The sequence below is a fragment of the Anopheles marshallii genome, chromosome 2 (assembly GCF_943734725.1).
Source record: "Anopheles marshallii chromosome 2, idAnoMarsDA_429_01, whole genome shotgun sequence".
Taxonomy (NCBI): domain Eukaryota; kingdom Metazoa; phylum Arthropoda; class Insecta; order Diptera; family Culicidae; genus Anopheles; species Anopheles marshallii.
The window spans coordinates 41,437,540-41,456,659 of record NC_071326.1 but is presented as its reverse complement, the minus strand read 5'-3'; the positions used below and the strand labels follow the sequence as shown (position 1 = coordinate 41,456,659).

General features: G+C 45.1%; 3 protein-coding genes across 3 annotated transcripts; 1 reads left to right on the top strand and 2 right to left on the bottom strand.

The window, feature by feature from the left end:
- Nucleotides 1-5,428: 5,428 nt before the first annotated feature.
- Nucleotides 5,429-6,621, bottom strand: LOC128710309 (WD repeat-containing protein 5). The gene is made up of 3 exons (XM_053805359.1): nucleotides 6,490-6,621; nucleotides 6,316-6,412; nucleotides 5,429-6,243 (listed from the first exon to the last, which is right to left on the bottom strand). Exons 1-3 carry the CDS (start codon nucleotides 6,619-6,621, stop codon nucleotides 5,429-5,431), a joined length of 1,044 nt encoding a protein of 347 aa, XP_053661334.1.
- Nucleotides 6,622-7,299: 678 nt separating this feature from the next.
- LOC128719697 (NADH dehydrogenase [ubiquinone] 1 beta subcomplex subunit 8, mitochondrial) lies at nucleotides 7,300-8,091 on the bottom strand. The gene is made up of 3 exons (XM_053813324.1): nucleotides 8,007-8,091; nucleotides 7,587-7,810; nucleotides 7,300-7,515 (listed from the first exon to the last, which is right to left on the bottom strand). Exons 1-3 carry the CDS (start codon nucleotides 8,089-8,091, stop codon nucleotides 7,300-7,302), a joined length of 525 nt encoding a protein of 174 aa, XP_053669299.1.
- A 1,169-nt stretch (nucleotides 8,092-9,260) lies between these two features.
- LOC128719665 (1-acyl-sn-glycerol-3-phosphate acyltransferase alpha) lies at nucleotides 9,261-18,267 on the top strand. The gene is made up of 3 exons (XM_053813293.1): nucleotides 9,261-9,445; nucleotides 17,355-17,488; nucleotides 17,564-18,267. The coding sequence occupies exons 1-3, from the start codon at nucleotides 9,261-9,263 to the stop codon at nucleotides 18,265-18,267; spliced, it is 1,023 nt and encodes a 340-aa protein (XP_053669268.1).
- The last annotated feature ends 853 nt before the right edge of the window (nucleotides 18,268-19,120 follow it).

Sequence of the window (19,120 nt, the reverse complement as noted above, 5' to 3'; positions counted from 1 at the left end):
GGCGCCTGCCCGGCATTTTGCGATGGCGGCTGATTTGCGCTTCGGCCCGGTAGCTGCTGCATTAGGGCTGACGTAGCCTCGAAGAGATCCGATAATCTTCATTGCTCATCCATCGACGCGTCTTCCGCAGGGCTGCTCATCCTGCGCCTTTTCCTTGCAGGCGGAATTGTTCTTTTTTTTTTTTTCACTGCTACACTAACGTGATCTGGACAATGTAAGGCTGGACACACACGTACGATCACTGGCTGCACAGACGCTACATGAAGCAAACACGATCACACACAATGCGACGGCAGTAGAGTTCTTTTATTTTAGCTTTTTTCACTATCCCATCCTCGTCGCCACTGTTACGTCCTGGTGCGGGGGAATAATTTCGGATCGTTCATCCGCACACACACAAGACATAAACACTCATTGGAATAAAACTTATCACATTATTTATTAAAACTTAGACCAGCACGATCGAGAACCAAATTCCGTCTGGGAGCGTCACCGGGATCATCTCGAGGCGATGACCCCCGCTCCTTCGGTAGACTTCGCTGGCAGCGTACGTCGCCGCCAACACGACCACATCCACAGGCTGTCGCATGAAGCGACAGCCAGGAGTGTCGAAGTCGTGCGACGCAGCCCGCGTCCGCAACACAATCATTTCTGGCTTTGTTTGACATTTGGTCCGGATGAGATTTAGGACGTGGGATTTGTCCTGATGGGGTTTTGTACCGGTGGAGGTTAACTCTTGGAGCAGTAACTTCTTTGTCCATTGATTAGTGTAATAAATATTGAAACCTAAATCCTAAATATTGAAATGTCTCCTCTTAGATAGAATTATGTTGCTCAGTATCATTCTCATGACATTTTCTGTCAACTGAAGACTAACGAGTGGAGCTCGTAAAGTTCTGTATGGTTAAAAAGCTTTAATGTAGCTACTTCGCATACCTACACCAATAAGCGTAATCCATTTATTAAACGTTCCTCGCTTTGTGTACAGTACGAGTTGTTTCATTCGATGTCATTCTCATGACGGGCCCTATTTTCCAAATTTCAGGATTTTAATTTGCGTCACATTATGGCGTTCAGCATTGTAAGCCTGAATGAGTATCTTCATCTCTACACGTATGTATTCCGACATATACAATTAAGAATACGCTGTGCTTATCTTTGCATTAATTTAGAATTTACCGTAAAAATGGTTAGAATTAAGACTTACTGTTAATTAAATTCATAACTACAATTTATCACGTTGATGTAAATGCACCAAACAGTCCCAGTGAAAGCATCACCGGGACACTAAACCGCCCTGCAAGGCGGACAACTTCCCGCGGAAATTGCAAAACAATTTCCTCCAACTTGCCCACGGGCCAAAAACGGTGGCCGTGTGCCATATATACATTACCTAACGCGGTGAGAAAAAATAATATGACGAGTGCCTGAAATAGTGCACAATAAAACGTACCTTTTCCTAGCTGCACCAAAAAAAACCCCCGCAACTGGTTGATATAATACCCATTTTTGGCCGCACGATCATCCGCGATTCAAAACTTCATTATTCACCCAGCAAGAAGGAAAAGTCTCGCACTCACTCTTTCTTGGCTTTTACTACAATCACAATCACGAAAACGAAATCCAGCCGGTAACGCGTTTGCATGCCCGAAGGGCATCAAAAAAACCCCCCGGACTCTTGCCATTTTGTCACTTTCATTCACTTGCGACTTGGGAGCGATTTCTTTCGGATTCCGTTAACTTACTCCCCCTCCCGGGGATTGCATATCAACTTCCGGTGACCAGCCTTAAGGGGGTAACACTGGACATCTGACACCCGATGTCACCCGAAGTCGAAACGTGGGCCACCGGATTGTTTCACCACCATTAGAGATTTCCTCTCTCGTCGTACGCACGGCCAATGACCTTCGATCGTCAAATGGCAGACACGGGGTGGCCACTTGCTCTCGATCTCGTTTTGCTGCTTTATTATGGGTTTGGTGGTGTTGGCAGGTTGGTTTTTTTTTTTTAATATCATTTCTTCGCATTTCCTTTTCTTTGGCTTCCCTCAACGTGATGGTGGCAACGTCTTCTGCGGCCGTGTGCGGTAAACGAATTTCTCGGCCAAGATATCATGTGCTATTAGCGATGGGCGGAGGAGTGGATTGCTACGAGCAAGGTTGCGGCTGTGGATGCTGGCTGGTTTCCTGTCCGATAATTGGGCCATAATGTAGAGTAAACTTGGCACGCACTGGTGGATATTCAAATGAATTAATTATTATTGGATGGACAACCTGCTTATGGAAAGGTCATAAAAGTGTTTTCATCATTAAAGAGTTAGATTTTCATTGAATAAAACCATTTAAATCACTTATCTATCCTACTGTGGACATCCATATGGATGGTTTAAAAGTGCTAAACTAGTTGGGTTGATCGTTCAGTTGCATTCTCATGACATGATTTTTGTTTTGAGCGAGATTGTTATTTTGTTTGCTTCTTTATCGTCCTTCTGATAATCAAGTAAACGCCTTTCTCTCAAATAGATACAACAACACTTTATCAATTTTTGAGAAGATATGAGACAGCTTTTCTCAGTGTCAGAGTCTTCCTATTGGCGTTTTTTTCTCCAGGATGTCATTTAAAACAGGTGCTTTGTACAGAGATTACGATTTGGTCATGTTCGATCAATATTTTTTAATTAGTTTATAGGAGCTACTCAAGTTGGTCTAATCTCTGGGTGTCTTCCCAAGAATTGTAAGATAGTTTGGTCCCCAATTTTTAAGCCGGCGCATGGAAGTTCCAGGACGTACGCAGGACGGACTATCCGGCTACGTGTAAATGAAGTCAAAGTAATGATCCTTTGAAGCTCAGTCTTGGAGGGGGAATGGGGGGCGAACCAGTGGTGTAGTGGTAGCGGCATCGGTCTTCACAAGACAGTACCACCGCAAAATCCCATCCGGACCATTCCCCGTAGTAAGCATTAATTATCCGGCTACCGAGTAAAATAAATCTAGCATGGTAGTCATGACCTAGTAGGTCCTAACGCCAAGAAGAAGAAGACCTCCATAAATGGAAGGTCTTAGACCTCTTGAGGTTGTAGTGTGGAATTTAGTTGGGACTCTGCTGTGGAAGTTTAGGGGGGAAATATTGATCATACTTAGATAAACTTGAAGTACCAATGTCCTTATAGAAGGTACAAGTCTACAAGAAGACGATAGTAAGGATTGAAAATCGTTCAACCTAAAACTTGAGAGTCAAAGCGTTGCATAACTGGAGTTTAACAGCTTATCCTTTGAACGTATAGTGGTAGTTTTCCTCTCTAGACTCGGTAGTTGTCTTATCCGGACCATTAGCAAACGAAGCTTTAAAGAGTGACTTGGAGAACAAAAAAAGGGACTTAAATGATACTGCACGCGAAGAAAGTCCACTTCACAGTGCGTAATCATGAAAGTGCCCGATCACGGACCAACCGTACTCACGTACCAGTTGCGCCTGTCTTAACGTCTAATTACAATCTAGTTTTTGTGCCATGTTTTCTGAAATCCACCTCAAATTACTTCATTAGTTTCATAATACTGTGTAATGGTCCATTAATTATGATGATTGCAACAAGAGGAAAAACATCCCCCATCACTGTCCCCAAATGGTTCGTAGCAGCTTTTGTAAGAGAATATTAATTTGGAGGCAAACTTAAAAAAAACAACTTGTGAAAAACCTTACAGATAATTCTTTGAAACCTTTTTAAAAACGTGGAAATTTCTCGATCGATAATTACAGCAGTATTACTATCACGATCACGATTCTCCATTACGATCTTACATCATTGTAAGGCCCGGCACTGCACCAATAAACTGCAGCACGCTCCATTTTGCAATAAAACCCAATCCCAAAACCCTCTTTGCTCAATTGCACAACTTTGGAGTGCGAGTTTTCGGAATTCGGAAGGAAGCAAAAGGCCTGCAAACAGATAAATTAATAACTCCATTAGTACGAACCGGCCACCAAACTGAAAGTATACCGCTGATCGATCAATCGCAGCCTACTCGATCAGCTGCAAGCACAAGCAAAGATGCTTGTGGTGCATAATTCGTTTATTGCCGCTGTTACGCTCCTAATAAATCACGCCTAATTTCCCCCGGTTTGGCTTTTTGTTTTTTTTGTTTATAGTGAAACTGAGTTTTGTTTTATAGTGAACTGAGCGTTTGAACTATACCAACCGAAAGCAAAAGATCCGTTTCGATGTGGGTGTAGTGTACCGCCGTTCCACAACGTAATTACTAATCTGTCCCTCGGCCAAGGAGAAGATCTGGATGGTGGTAGCATTTCGAACGCGAACTGCTTCCATTTGGTCGTGTGGTTTGTTTTTAATCGATCGTGTGGCTCTGCTCCCTTACCTCATTTCCAAAATGGTACGAAATTATTGGCCTTGTTTGAAAGCAACCCGGACCCGGCAAACAAAAACCACCGTTTGTTGCCCCGCCGGATCATCAAACCACCGCGTACTCATAATGTGCCCCAATGAAAGTGAAACTTTTGTTTTCCTTCGTTGCTGTGTTTGATTGACTCTCGGCGCTGGTTTTTTCCTCCCCCTGTTGTCGCAAGTGGCGCATTATGGGCCATAAATTAGGGGGTACACAAAAACAGATGCCACAGAGATAGATACGTCAACGAAACAAAAAAATCCCCTTTTTGCTATAATAATAATTGATCCTCGGATCGTAAAAATCCAAACGCTGGCTCTGGATCTCCCCGGAAAATTAAAAAACACGCTGGCCGCTAATTTTTAAAAATCACTCTTTGCGAATTTGCCAAACGACGATAAAGTCTTTCCGCAGCTCCGTTTGTTGCGAAGGGGAGAAACAAAAAAAGTCCCAAACAAACAATGGTTCCCATAATCGACACTTTCACGCATAATTTTGGCTTATTTGCTTCATTGTTGTAGGGCGGGTAATCGGGTAAGAGCGAGATAGGGAATGGAACGTAAAACCGCTGAGGCAACCGGATTAGCTGACGGTTCTTTATGCTGCTTATAATTTATGTTTACAGATAACCACTTCATTTTTATTACGCTGGTGTCCATAGCAGCTACTTTCAGAAATGAATGAGGACAGCGGGATTGGGGGATGTAGTGTTTTGCGTAGCGGGGGAATTGAGTTTTTTCTTGTTGTAACAGAGCTTCCCCCGATTTTGGCATTCTTTGCAGAAATTCGGCAAATAAAGATACAAAAAAGATCATTTTCTTCATACGTAATTATGATTAGTTTGTATATTATTATACACGAGACGTCGAATTCTTATAAAATCATCCTGAATCTTGCCTTACAATGCTAAGAAGTCACATCTACCACCTCTCTACCAGCCTGTTGTATGAATATGCTCTTAAATGAAATACGCGTCATTCGCCCGCTTTAGAACCGTGCCAGTGGGAAGAGAAGACCCCGGACACACCCTACGTATCGCTCTTCCAAAGTTTTATCGTCTTATCGTTCTCGAGCGCGGCCGACGCAATAATATTCTCCGTCGGGTGGCAAGCCGTGCACAGTACCGTATCCGTGTGGCCCTGCAGCGTTTGTACGATTTCTTTGCTTTGCAGATTCCAAATGTACACCATATGGTCCTCGCTGCCCGACACAATCCACTTGCCACCGGTGACGGAAAAGTTGGCAAAGATGCAGTACTTCTCGTTGCGATGCCCCGTGTACGTCTTCAGACATTTGCCCTTCGAATAATCCCACAGCTTCAGCGTGTTGTCGAGTGTGGCCGCCAGGATGTACTTGCCATTTGGAGAGAACTTTACAAAGGAAACCGGCGGATTGTCATCGTCGATCAGCGTCTTCAAGCATTGACCGCTCGCCGTGTCCCAGATTCGGCACAACCCATCGTAACTGGACGAAACGATTAGTGAACCGTCCCGGTTGAAGTGTACCGCCGATACCGGATCGGAGTGGGCGGGTAACGTCTTCAGACACTTCCCAGTTCGCACGTCCCAGATGCGCACCGACTCGTCAAAGCTACCCGATACGATCAGATTGCTTTGCGGGTTGAAGTTGCAACAGAACACGTAGTTGGTGTGACCCTTCAGCGTCTTCAGACACTTGCCCGAGCTGAGTTCCCAGATTTTCAGCGTCTTGTCATCGCTGGCCGTCACCAGCAGACGACTATCGCTTGACCACGCCACATCACTAATCCCTAGCTTGTGTCCGGAGATTGTTTTCTCAAACTTGCCATCATATGCACCCCATATTTTGATCAGTTTATCAGCAGCTGTAATTGGGAATGGGAATTGTTAGCCAGGCAACAGTTGCTTGCGGAAGCAGCTGGCTAAAGCCTACTTACAGGAACTTGCAAGCCATTCACCGTTTGGGCTAAATTTTACTGCCGACACCGCCTTCGTGTGGCCGGCTAGCGTAAACTTGAGCGTATAGTTTGGTTTCTGAAAGGGAGAATAGACATTTAGAAGATTTCCCTCTATTGGGTTAATTGTTCTGGAACTCAGCATGGTATACGTACAACCGAAAGTGACTGCCGGTTCTGACTAGACGGCGCATGCTGACTCTGCGACGGCGGAGGAGCATTTTGTATCGGAGTTGGTATGTGAATCGGATGTCCACCGTGTCCTACCGGACCTCCAATCGGTACCATGGCTCAGGATAGTGTCCTTACAAAACACAAGCCAACAATTGTGCGAACCTCTGATGCTACTTCCCGTCCCTTATGGGGTACAAGGTACTCACAAACTATCGACTAATGATTAAACGGCACGCCCAACCACCAATCTAACTAGCAGTGATCGTTTTCTAAACTTTCAATTGCAAATAATGCACTTTTTTAGTGAAAATTTAACTTCTACAGCATTAACGCTAAACCCAAACAATCAATCTTTGCAAGTTCGCGTCTTTTTTGCTGTCAAAGCGGAAATTTTATGCTCGACTTTTTCGAGCAGTCCAAATGTCATCTTGGGGATGCAGTTTTTTAGTACACGATTTAGAACACACTCACGCCGTCATGCCATTGTGCTAAAATTGCGTTTCTCTTGTTTTTCCTTTTTTTCGTCCAAATGCAAAATTTAATTATTGAATGCTACATTTTGCGAGCTAGGCTTTGTAATTTGTTTTTATTTACATAGCGCACATAACAACTGTTTGCAATCTACGTTGTTGTATTGACCAGAACTAGAGGGCTGCTGTGGAACCGCAGCACCACTCGCCAACAGTGAAAATTGTTTAGCTGTTTGTTTTTTTTCACGGGATGTTCGCAATGTTTCTATTTAGATGTAGCACACGAATTCCATGCTATTGTTCCAATTTGTCAGCCGTTGTTCTACTTCTTGTCGAACGTGTAGTGAGCCTTCCCTTCGTAAGGGTACTGCTTGGCAAGCACTGGTCGGAACATTTTGTAATTTTCAAGCCAGTAGTACAAAGCGATACAACCGGTCATAACGCCCAAAAACGCTAACCAGTAAGTCTTCATCGAGTAGCGCAATGGTTCCGCTGAACCGAAACGGTCCTCCGACCAGAAATCGGTTTCTGCATGGAGCTAAAAACAAAACAAACCGCATTCAATAACGCACATTAAACTTAATCGCGCCGTGGCGTTGGGAAACTTACTGTATCATGAAGATTTCTCTTCAATTCCGGAAAATCGTATGGATAGTAAGGATCGCGCGCTTCCACTGGAACGTCCGGCAGTTTCGGATAGTCACCGTAACCCAAACCGTCATCCGCATAGGGCTGATACTCTGCCGTAGTTAATCCATATTTTTTAGCCGCCAATTCACGTTCCTTGTCCGTTTCGGGGAATTTACTGGGCTTAAAATCTTTGTTCCAGCCATCTACAAACAGCGAATTACAGTGCACACAAGTTAGTTGCCTCCAAGTTGAAAACGTAAACAAACCCAGTTCTGCTATGCGGCAGTCGGGGTTCTTGTCACGAAAGTTACGTAAATTCAACGCATCCCATATCTTGTTCAAATACTACGCCCCAGAGTAAACTATCCATGGAATTGATTCTTCGTCGTAAATACTTACGATTTCTTACGCTCGTGTACAGTATTGCCGGGTTTCGGTTCGAGATTTGGGCCGCAAATTTGATTCCCTTGATCAATGCTGCCATTTTCAAGAGGTGTTTTTCGTCGTATTTTTCGCGAGCAGAACTGTTTGACAGTTCCTGTGAAGTGTTGGATTTTCGATATCGAAAACCCAGCTAACATTGCTATGTTCGATTTTTCTTTACATTTTTTCGTACTTTTGAATCAAGGGGAGAAAATTTTCAATTCAAACTACAATTCTTTTAAAAAATACTCAAAATATAAGTGTCACGCGTTTTTCATCACTATAGTAATCTTTTAGCCCTTTGTAATGAATGTCCAACATTTAACTTCTTTATGTTTGATTCTCGAACACAAATATGCTCTTGCTATGCATGAAAAAGTTGAAAAATTGCTTCATGCAATGTACTTAATGGTATAATATACAAACTGTATTAAATTTTTGGGATCAAATTATTTCCCGTTCTACCTGGCGCTGAGCAGCGAAGACCATTGCGAGACATTTGACAACTCTCTCGGTTTCGCTCTCTCGCTTGCCCAAATGCATGTGTACAGGCCGCCTAATGTCAAACGTACACCGGAGAGCGCACGCACAGCAACGGCCGTCTCGCTTAATTGCAGCAGCAATAGAGAAGGGTGAACCTCCGCTCAGGGCGAACGGACGCTTCGTCTACAGCGTTTTGAATAAAACGGAACGGAAATCCAAATAAACAAAGAATTTACCTACCAGGCACATTCATACGCCGTCGGTGTGGCCAACGATACGGCATGCCAGTACCGTGCTGGGTTTACATGTTGTGCAGAATTAAGGTGACACCTTGCCGCAAGGACACTCACCGACAAGGATACATGCTGTGAGCGTAGTGCAGTGTAATCAATACAGTGAGGAGTTTTCAGTGCAGAGTGAGCGGGTCGTAGGAAAAACAACGCTTGATTTTTAGTAAACACAGGGCAGAACAGTGCCATGGTGATCATGTGCAAGTGCATTGTGTAAAATTGAAGATTGGTCCGTTTGAAGCCGTGCATATTGAGTGGCAAACGATAACAAACGGCCCTCGTGTTTGTGAACAAGCGGTAAACAGCACTAATCAAACCCCGTACCTCGAGGGAAACGTCGGGAAAATTATTCGCGAAAGACGCTCCCAGTTTTTTTTTCATCTCGAAACCCTTCTCCAATCGGGAGCACCACAAATAAAACGGAGTGAACAAGTAAAACAGAAAACCATCGCTCAACATGATTTCGAATTATGCGGAGCTGTTTCTCATCTGTGCCATCATTCTGATGCCAATTTTCTACGAAACGTCGAGTCGATTTCGGTATTACTTTAAATTCGTCGTCTACTACGGTGTCGTCATACTGAATTCCTTCATCCTGATACCCGTCTTCCTGTTCCGGCCGTGCGATGTGCGGAATCTGATGTAAGTTGGACAATTGGGAACGGGGTTCGGAAATATTTTCTAGTATGTTCTCGTTACACTTTTCCCACGTGCCTCCTTCCCGGATGAATGAGGCGAAGGAAGAGAGCGAAAAAGAGATAGCGAGCGATAAAGAGCACTGTGCGTGCAATATGCGTGAAAACTCATGGAAAAAACAGACACACCAGCAACGTGCCGGAATAATCGATAATTTGTCGTGGCGACCAGCACCAGGGACCCGGGACCCGGGCAGGAAAATTGGTCTCTTCTTTCCACTCCAGATGACGTTTCAACACTTGCAGACTGCTTGGATGGGAAAGGGCTTTAAAGGATCAATACGAAAAACCCGCTACGCGTACGTTAGCCAGCCTACTTTAATTTGATTCTTTTTAGTGGAAAACAAACGTCTAAACAAGAATTTCTAATGACTTGTGACACTCAATCAGCTGGATGTGTACGCGTCGCTTGCGAACGTATCGGTATGACGCTGGCAGATGTATCGATTTAATAACAGACTTTTCCGTAGTGTGGAAAACTCCTTCAAGGCCGTTTAGGGAATAATTGTCTTTAGACACTGCTTGCACGTATGGTGTGCTATTAGCATGCGAGGAATGGATTGTTTGGAGTTGTAACGATCAAAAACAACATGATCGACACAAGTTAGCGAGCAAAAGTAAGAGAATGTTTGTTCTACCTTTTGTCAAAGGCATTTGAAGTATGAAGGTGTGAACGGATGTTTAATCTCACAATACGCTTGTATCATGTGCTTCATATACTGCTTCCATTCATTCAAGGGGCTCCTTTACCCTACGAACATCAGCATAATAACGAGTTCGCTATTTAAACAAACCCGTCCAAAATCTGACTTTCCCACAACTTCCATTCTTAGTTCATCAAGACCTGAGCTACCTGTGCCGGTACATTATTACATACAAACTAACCATCTTATCATCTCGTCTTGCGGACAATGAATCAGCTCATTGATAGGCGAGAACAGCGCACCGTAGCCCTTTCACGTATCGGGTTTTCATCTTCTCTGCTCTGCGTACACGGGCCGATCTTGGACCACTTCGGTGCGATACGGGACCATTCTATATGGTACTTATCAAATTCCCACCTTGCCGGGGCAAGATAGGAACCCCAGGAGAGAGAGAGAGCATGTCTGTATGCGCACCCAATACATGTACGGGGTTTCCCGGACCATTCCAAACAAGCCGCAACCAAATGTCTCCAATGGGGCACACGGGTGTGTTTGTTGAGTACTTTATCGAACTCAACCACCAGCAGGTTTTTTTTTTTGTTGCCGGCAACTGCTGAGAGCACTACCGTCAACCTGCGTTCTAAAAGTTGTACATGATAGGATGGGACACACTCAGTGTTTACCTCTTCTGTAGCACTTTAGTTGGTTTGTAACGATACAATGTATACTGGAAGATTTTTCCCTCAAGGTTTTTGTCTCCGAAGCCCCAGATGTTTGCCGCTGTGCGTCATGCTCGGTTGGCGAAAAGGAAATAAAACATCTGGCTGTGATTTGATCGTTTAAAACATTTAGAAAACAGTTGCTCTGTATTTATTATCACCAAGCCACAGTAAAGACATTTAATTATTATTACTATATAACCGAGAAGATTTTTGCTGTATGTACCGAAGAGAACTACCAGCAAGGACGGCCCACATGCGCGACAGCACCCGTTTTGTCTGGTCAGCATTCAGTTGCAAACCGTTTGGAGGCACGTTGCAGGCAGCATTGTCGACTGAATCACATTTCAGTTTCCTCCCGCTTTGACCACACCCGGTTGCATCTCGTCTAAATCCACGCAATTCCACGCTCGAACCTCTGCACAACCCAACTGGCTGAACGTTTCCGCCCCTCACCGTTCCAGAGTCGAAGGGAGGACGGTTAGAGGGATTAAGGGATGATCTTGGGGTGCTCATCATCCCCCGCCGTGCACTTGATATGCTCCAGCTCCAGTCACGAGGGAAAGAGCAAATCTGCGATCGGTGTGGTAACCGAGAATGTGGTGTCGTTTTGCTGTGTGGGTATGTTTACTCAATTCGGCTCAATTAGCTTCAAGTGCCCCGAGGAGGGTTTCTGCGATCGTGCTGCCCCGGGTACTGATAAAACAGCACATTGCGGTCGCCTCTCGCGGTCGCGGTTCGTGTGATGCGAGGGAAAAGGGAGAGATGCGAAAGGCAGATGGAATGCAAAAGGGAAATAAATAACGGAAGGGATTCGTACGCTCGTTTTCGGCACGAGACGTTCCCCCCCGCACACGATGCCGTTAATGATGATGCTTTACATTAAGATGATCTTGGGATTTCAGTGGAATGGTGTGTTTCGCAGAATGTATGCAATTTCACAGAAGAAAGGACAGGGAAGGCTCTTTTTTATATAGCGAAATGTCTAAGCATTGCTGAGCAGGCCTGGTTGGATGTTGCAGAGACAATGCAGACCTTAACCTCGGCGTGGTAAAAGCCGAAGCCCGAAATAGTAGTATTCGAAGAATTGATACCCAAAGTATCAGAAGTAGAGAAGATAATTTTGCTGGTAAAAACTGATGAGAAACTTGTCGAGGATCACTCTCAGAATCTGATCAACGAACAGTTACTATGATTAGTATGAAATGGAGCCGGAGATGGAGGAGGTTATCTCTACAGGACAGATCTTGGGAGATCTTGGAAAGTTGTAGAGTTCAAGAATTAAAATCTACCTAGGAAAAAGTTACAACTAGTAGTGCCTCATAACTCATAATAGCAATGCCTTAGAGCTATCTTGAGGCAGCACTGTACCTACACCTTCGCTTAGCTTACAATTCGTTAAGCATCTTCTTCTTTATCGACACAACAACCTCAAGAAGTCTAGGTCTGCCCATTTCTAGCTTTCTGTAACTTTATTTGCCCGTAGCCAGATAGTCAGCTCTGCGTATAGAGGATTGGTTTGGATGGGATTTTGCACCGGCCTTGTCGTGTGAAGACCAGCGCCGCTACCAACCGGACCGTCCCTCGTTTAGCATCTTACCTTAACATAATTAAGAGGATGCAAAAACTAACCATACGTAAAACCAATGCCATAATTCATTAGCAGTGGTAATGAACGTACAAGGTAATACTTTTACAAAGTTTAACTAGTTTAACGCGAGCTTTACGATCAGTACATCAACGATCGTAACTTTCCTGTCGTGCCGTTTGTGCTACCCTTTATTGGAAGCTAATGAGATTTGGGCTGTTAAAATTTAGCGGAAAAAATGTACAAACGTTAGCCTTGGTTTACTTAAACCCCGTCTCCGGCGTCCAACCCAGTCCACGAGCGCCTAAAGGCCAGACATACGCCGGCATGCACACGTGTGGCCTTGGTAAGGTGTACGTAGTAAGTAGCATCATGCACCAAAAACACACTCCCATACTTCGATACTACTTTTTTAATTGTTTTTACTCGTTTTTATTTTTTCTTCAAATCCCGACTGACGCGCGACATTTGCTCAAGGCCAATCGCAGCGTCACCAACCGGCATATGGGCGAAGAAATTGGACGGTGTATCTCTTTTTTATTTTCTTTCTCACTTTCTCTCTCTCCCTTTGTGCAAGCAAAACCTTTAGCGATAAGCGTTTTGTTTTCAAAGTGCACACACACGGCTCGGGGAGAAAAAAATTATGCACTTTATGCTATGCTGGCCGCATAAAAAGAAAGTACCGCAAAAATGCGTTAACAGTTGTCTCCGTCAAGGTTCTTTAGTTGCTGCATTGGGGCATTCTGAGGCATTTTGCTGTAGCACATGGCACAAACGATGAGCCATTTGTTCGACACAACGTATGCATATTGCCTTGGCCCTTCGGTGTAGATAAAGAATGCAGATAAAGAATGTGGAAGTATGCTGTTAATATTTGCTATATTTTGTATTATTGGTGAAGCATGTGGGTACATCGTCTTCGTACATTGGTTCTGATGTAATAAACACGGGTAATAAGAAAACGATACCAAAAAGCATTAAATTAAGCTGTCCCTTCATAATAATCGTTCTTATCGCATTTAGAATTGAAAAACAAATCACAACAAACTCCATCCAAATGCAACCCCGCCCCCCATCAACTTACGTCAATTGTGGATGCATTACAACATGGGCTTTAAAGCAATATCTTCCAAACCCCCAGCAACGGGTGCAACAGAATCGATGCATTATCTTGCCCTCTTCCGCAAAAGCACTTTTCCACACGGACATACGGCGCGTCTACACGACCGTTCGGCCGCAAAAGGTCAGCTGTCAGTGAGTGCAAAAATCTATACAATTGGCGTCAGAAGCAGTCGTCCCCTTAGACAGCACTGGACGGTAATCCACCAGCATCGCAATAATAAAAATGTGGCACTGATAAGCGAACCAAGCAACGCGCGACGATTGCTATCGGTTGGTGATAGCGGTTTGTCCAGGAAAAAGAACAAAACCGTCCAAACGGGAGAAACTCAGTGTACAGCTTCATCCTACGGCACATTCCGTTTATCGGAGGCCGGCCCGGTGCTCCCGCCCCTGGGCAATCGGTTTATAATCGTTATTTTTGGACCACTTCTGGCGCTCGGCAACGCGACAAATCGATACATTTATCCTGCTTTTCCGTTCTGTTCAGGTGGTCAAAGGTTAGGCTGATAGGGTGCTGATCTACTGAAGGATTAGAGAGAGAGAGAGAGAGAGAGAGAGAGAGACAGAGAGAGAGAATGAGGGGGTGAGCGGGTCCCAAAGGAAGGAATAGTGTACAGCTTATTCTTACATCAAACTGAACACATGTTGAGCAAACTATTGGAGAGCTCAATGACCTGCAAATTTACCGAACCTTGAACACGATTTCCACACCTCACGCCCTTATCAACCGGGGCATTGTTGGGCCGGAAGAGCATAAGCCACACAACCCGCGCATCATCTACATCATAACGTCCTAATGTCAACATCTAGCGACCGACGATTCTCGAAACGATGCACGCGTCCGAGTGATAAGCGGCAACAAACTGGGGGCATACCCGTTCGCGCACGCGTCATCCTCCAAACGTGATCTTTTCGGCGCAAAAGCGTTAGTGACTACGAGCGCGTACCCGCACCGTGTGCACTTTGGACCGGTAAAGCCACTATCGTGTTTAAATGTGAGTTAAATCACCCGCCGGGCTTAGAGCGTAAGTCCTACCCTGCCTAGGTTCGATGCGATCATCAAAGAAGCGAACGATGCGGTCGAGGTAAATCCTGTTATGGCTTAAGCTATCTTTGGAGGTGCTTTTATGTGGAAGTTAAATATAATGGCGGTATCGATATAGATATAAAGCTGCCGTTCGATAAACCTCCGGTGGAGAGGGTTTGATAGGGTAATTAATTGTATTATCGGGCCTAATATTTTGCGGACGGGCAAATGGTCAAATTGACATATTAACTTTTTTATAAATCTGTTTGAATGGATCCCATAGCTTAGGACGTGCAATTTATTGCAAGCTTAAATTAATTACCGTCACCGTCTGGTATAACTCCGACTCGCGTGTGGAAGACTTTACGGATTGGGTCGTCCGGTGTCATTCGCATGACGTGACCATCTAATCCGCTGTACGACAGTAAGTTCGCCATACAGCTCATAGGAGTTCGTCATTGTAGCGGCTCCTCCATTGTCCTTTCACAAATACTAGGACAAAAATCCTTCTCATCATCTTCCTCTCGAACGCGGCTAAGAGGGTTTTGTCAGTTTTGGACAAAGTCCATGTCTCAGAGGCGTATGTGAGTACATCAATCATCAATCTTGCCATCAACTTGGTTTTTGCCTCGTTAATCTCCAGCTCAAGGTGTCTGCCGCCTGTTCAATCCTTTGGTAAGCATCCGCTACGTAGGAGAGCCTTAAACCAACGATGTATATGCCATCAGCGTATGCCAGGATTTGGATTAACTTATAGAAGATCGTCCTCAAAGCTTCCACCTCCGAGTCGTGGATGATCCTCTCTAGCGCTAGGTTAAAGAGTAGACAAGCTAGCCTATCTCCTAGCAAAGCGTCCAGAGAGTTTCAACATCCACCATCACCTGGCATGTGCCTCCGTCATTGTCATTCGTACTAGTCTGCTAAGTTTGACCTGCATTCCAAAAGAACTCAATGCGTCGTACAGTTTTACCCTGGCTATGCTATCCTATGCGGCCTTGAATTGAATAAAGAGATGGAAGGAGTGTAGCCACTACTCCTCCATCTTCTCCAAAATCTGCCAAGACAAAACGGGGACAGGACGATTTTGTACAAGGGAGAATATTTTGTAGACGGTATTGAACACCGTAATACCCCTTTAATTGTTGCACTCTAGCTCATCTCCCTTCCTGTATATGGAATAGATGCCACCAGGGTTCCAATCATAAGGCATCGATTCGTTATACCATTCCTCAGTAACAATACGATGGATTTCATGTTCTAGTGCTGCACCTCCACTTTTGATCAGTTTGGCTAATATTCCGTCGGTACCTTACTTACTTATCCGACGCTACAACCGCTTCACGGTCTTGACCTGCTGCAGGAGTCCTCTAAACCGCTCACGGTCGAGCGCAGTCGGCAGCCAATCGGCTTCTGGTGCCTTATGATTCTTGATGCCGACGGATGGCCTTCCGGGTTTTATCAATGCTAGGTGGCAGTAGCATGATATCGTCTGCTAGTGGAGGCTAGTGGAGCTCTAGCTCGTTGAACTGATTGTTTAGTAATTCCTCAAAATACTGAGCCCATCGCGAGAGGACCTCTGGCTGGTAACTGACCAGATCGCCATGCTTCCTTCGACAACAGGTCGCCTTAGGTCTGAGGTTGTTTCGGTGACCTGCTATCTCTTGGTAAAACTTTCTTCCGGGTCCATAACGCACTCTGATTTCTAGAAGCTTCCACACCTGCTGTTTCTCCCGGAGTTGTCTCTTGGTGCGGTGAACCTTTCTTCTATTCGTCTGTCCATGCCGGCGTTCAATAGCGCTGCTGTATTGCTCGGTATGCGCAGTTCCTCCGTTCGGTCAGCTGTCTACATTCTTCGTCGAACCAGCCTGATTGACAGTAAATTGATGCACTGCACTGATAGGAAAGTGAACAGCAAAATAATTGAATATTTCAAACAATGTTCCACAGAAGTCAACAACAACCAGCGCGCAAAAGGTGTTACATTGACCTATCGTTTATGCCAACAAGTAATTAGCAATTAGTGCTACTCGCGATAAGGATTATCCGCACTCCGGCACCACCGACCACCACTGAATCAAACAGCACCGATAGAAGAGAGAAGGGTGTACGTTCTGCTTGACCCGCTTTTTACAATGTAACCCCATCCTCCCCATCCCCCTCCTGTTAAGAGCAGTCCTGAGAAGTAAAGCCCCTATTACTGCAGCGTCCGATGCGATGCGTTGCATGTTGCTACCAGCATAGATCCCTGGGTCAAGGCAAGTGTGGTTAGAAAGAGGTGAGATGGTGATCGGCCGGTGCTTTTGGAGACGGTTTGAGAAGGTGTTTTTCGTGACATTCTAACGCATAACAGCAGTGGGCCTATTAATTTTGCCATGTATGACCGCCACTGTATCAAGCCGATCTCCCGAACAACCGTGTCGCGTGGACGCATGTTTCGCACGGTGCGTACAACCTGTTCTACCGGTGTTATTAACATGCTGACCCACGTCCCAAGAGATGGCCCTGGCCTCTTGGCCATATGTCAACGAGTTAATGTATCGATGTGCGCATGGTGCGATCAATTGCAGCGCGTGTGTAGGCTGATGTTATTGATCTCCAGCCGGGCGGCAGGTAATCGGATATGTTCAGAATTCATTAAAAAAAAATGGCAATCCGCATTTAAGCGATAAATTATGTTCCATAGCAGTGTGCGATTTTGTACGACTTAAACTTCGTTTTGAATATTTATGCTTTTTATGCTCCACTTTTCTTTGCAGATTAGCAAGCAAACTATGCCGGCTAGCATCGCCAATCATCAGCATGAAATGGGAAGTGCGTGGTGCGGAACATATGAGTGCCGATCGGGCAATGGTGATGGTGGCGAATCATCAGAGCTCGCTCGATATTTTGGGTAACGTTTCGAAGCGTGTTTGTCGCTCGGTGGACATAATTCACATAACATAACTCTCTTTTCTCTACACCGTAGGTATGTTTGACTTCTGGCACATTATGGACAAATGTACGGTGATCGCAAAGCGGGAGCTATTCTTTGCCTGGCCCTTCGGCCTGGCCGCCTGGTTGTCGGGGTTGATCTTCATCGATCGGCGGCATGCACAGCGCGCTCAAACGGCCATGAACGAGTCAGCGAAGATGCTCATCAAGAAGCGCACCAAGCTGTGGGTGTTTCCCGAAGGGACACGCCGTACAACGAACGAGATACACCCATTCAAGAAGGGTGCCTTTCACGTAGCGGTCCGTGCGCAGCTACCGATCCTTCCAATCGTCTACAGCTCCTACCACACGTTCCTGGACGATCGGAACAAGGTGATGAATCCGGGGCACGTGATCGTGACCGCGCTGCCACCAATCGAAACAAAGGGCCTCACGAACGACGACATACCGGAGCTGATCGAGCGTACGCGGAACGCGATGATTGAAACGTTCAAAGCGACAACGAAGGAGGTTGAAAATCGGTTCAATTTGAGCGGCCACGGGATGACACCGGCCAAAGGTACAACCACGGTGATCTCCCGCATTGCCGCCGCCATGCCCAGTTCGGTACGGTCCGCCGGTACCACTGCGCCCCTTATTGCACCCGAACCGAGAAAAATCGGTTCCCTGATCGGGGGCGATGCGTCACCGATCAAGGAACCGACCGCCTACCGGCGCAAGGATGTACAGCGAGATTAGTTCTTGGCCGTTCGGTCGCACCGTTACGCGTGCCATGATGATAGTAAAGCACAGACATGCAGTAGTTTGCTTTAAATTGTTTTTAGGATGAAAACAATTTTGTTGCCACAATTAGACGGAAACAACGAGATAGCGGAGCGGCGGTTTTATCCATTTCCAAGTTTTTTCCTCTTTCAGCACCGAATCAGGCTGATATTTTAGTAGCAGGTTAAATAGTTACGGACTCTCGTAGAGAGTGTTTTAGGGAATACGGAGCACACAGGCACGGAAGCATTTTTATGAACCAAAAATGTCCCGACAAATATAGGAAAGGAGAAGGAGAATGGGTTGAAAACAAAATCGCTTACTACTAGCAAAACCATGGCAACTGCGGTGTGAAGTGAATAGTCGAATTGCGAGTGAAAGCAGTGAGATTGAGCAGCTGTCTCAGCAAGTGAGAAATTTGTGAAAGAGATTTTAATTTGATTAACCAAAAAAACCAAACAATACGGAAACAGTGCCATTTCAGTTCAAAAGGAAGGCACGTAAAAAGCAAACTTTCCAAAGACGTCCTACGGTAGCTCCATTGTTTTCCCCCCTCCCACCAGGTTTCCGTTTTCATCTTGTTATCATTTAATCAATGTAAAAAAAAAACAAACCAACAAACCATAGCGTAAAGGCTTTAAGAAACCACTCGTGTGAAACTGATAAATAGGTGAAACTGTGTATTAAATTATTATATTATTTTTGTTATTTGATAGAACCCTGTAGAGTCAGGAGCAAGGGGATGAATTACATCGCGTAGAATGTGGGGAGTTAGGTCAAGTCGATAAAAACCTGCCGGACACAGGTTGGATTAGAATGTTTAATTTCT

Excerpts from the sequence above, each read along its gene's own strand:
- LOC128710309 (XM_053805359.1), bottom strand. The coding sequence starts at position 6,621 with ATGGTACCGATTGGAGGTCCGGTAGGACACGGTGGACATCCGATTCAC. Across the intron at positions 6,413-6,489 it reads ACCGGCAGTCACTTTCGGTT|AAACCAAACTATACGCTCAA; the intron begins GTACGTATACCA and ends TCTCCCTTTCAG. Across the intron at positions 6,244-6,315 it reads TGAATGGCTTGCAAGTTCCT|CTGCTGATAAACTGATCAAA; the intron begins GTAAGTAGGCTT and ends TCCCAATTACAG.
- LOC128719697 (XM_053813324.1), bottom strand. The coding sequence starts at position 8,091 with ATGGCAGCATTGATCAAGGGAATCAAATTTGCGGCCCAAATCTCGAAC. Across the intron at positions 7,811-8,006 it reads GTACACGAGCGTAAGAAATC|ATGGCTGGAACAAAGATTTT; the intron begins GTAAGTATTTAC and ends CGCTGTTTGTAG. Across the intron at positions 7,516-7,586 it reads AGAGAAATCTTCATGATACA|CTCCATGCAGAAACCGATTT; the intron begins GTAAGTTTCCCA and ends TTTTGTTTTTAG.
- LOC128719665 (XM_053813293.1), top strand. The coding sequence starts at position 9,261 with ATGATTTCGAATTATGCGGAGCTGTTTCTCATCTGTGCCATCATTCTG. Across the intron at positions 9,446-17,354 it reads TGCGATGTGCGGAATCTGAT|ATTAGCAAGCAAACTATGCC; the intron begins GTAAGTTGGACA and ends TTTTCTTTGCAG. Across the intron at positions 17,489-17,563 it reads GAGCTCGCTCGATATTTTGG|GTATGTTTGACTTCTGGCAC; the intron begins GTAACGTTTCGA and ends TCTACACCGTAG.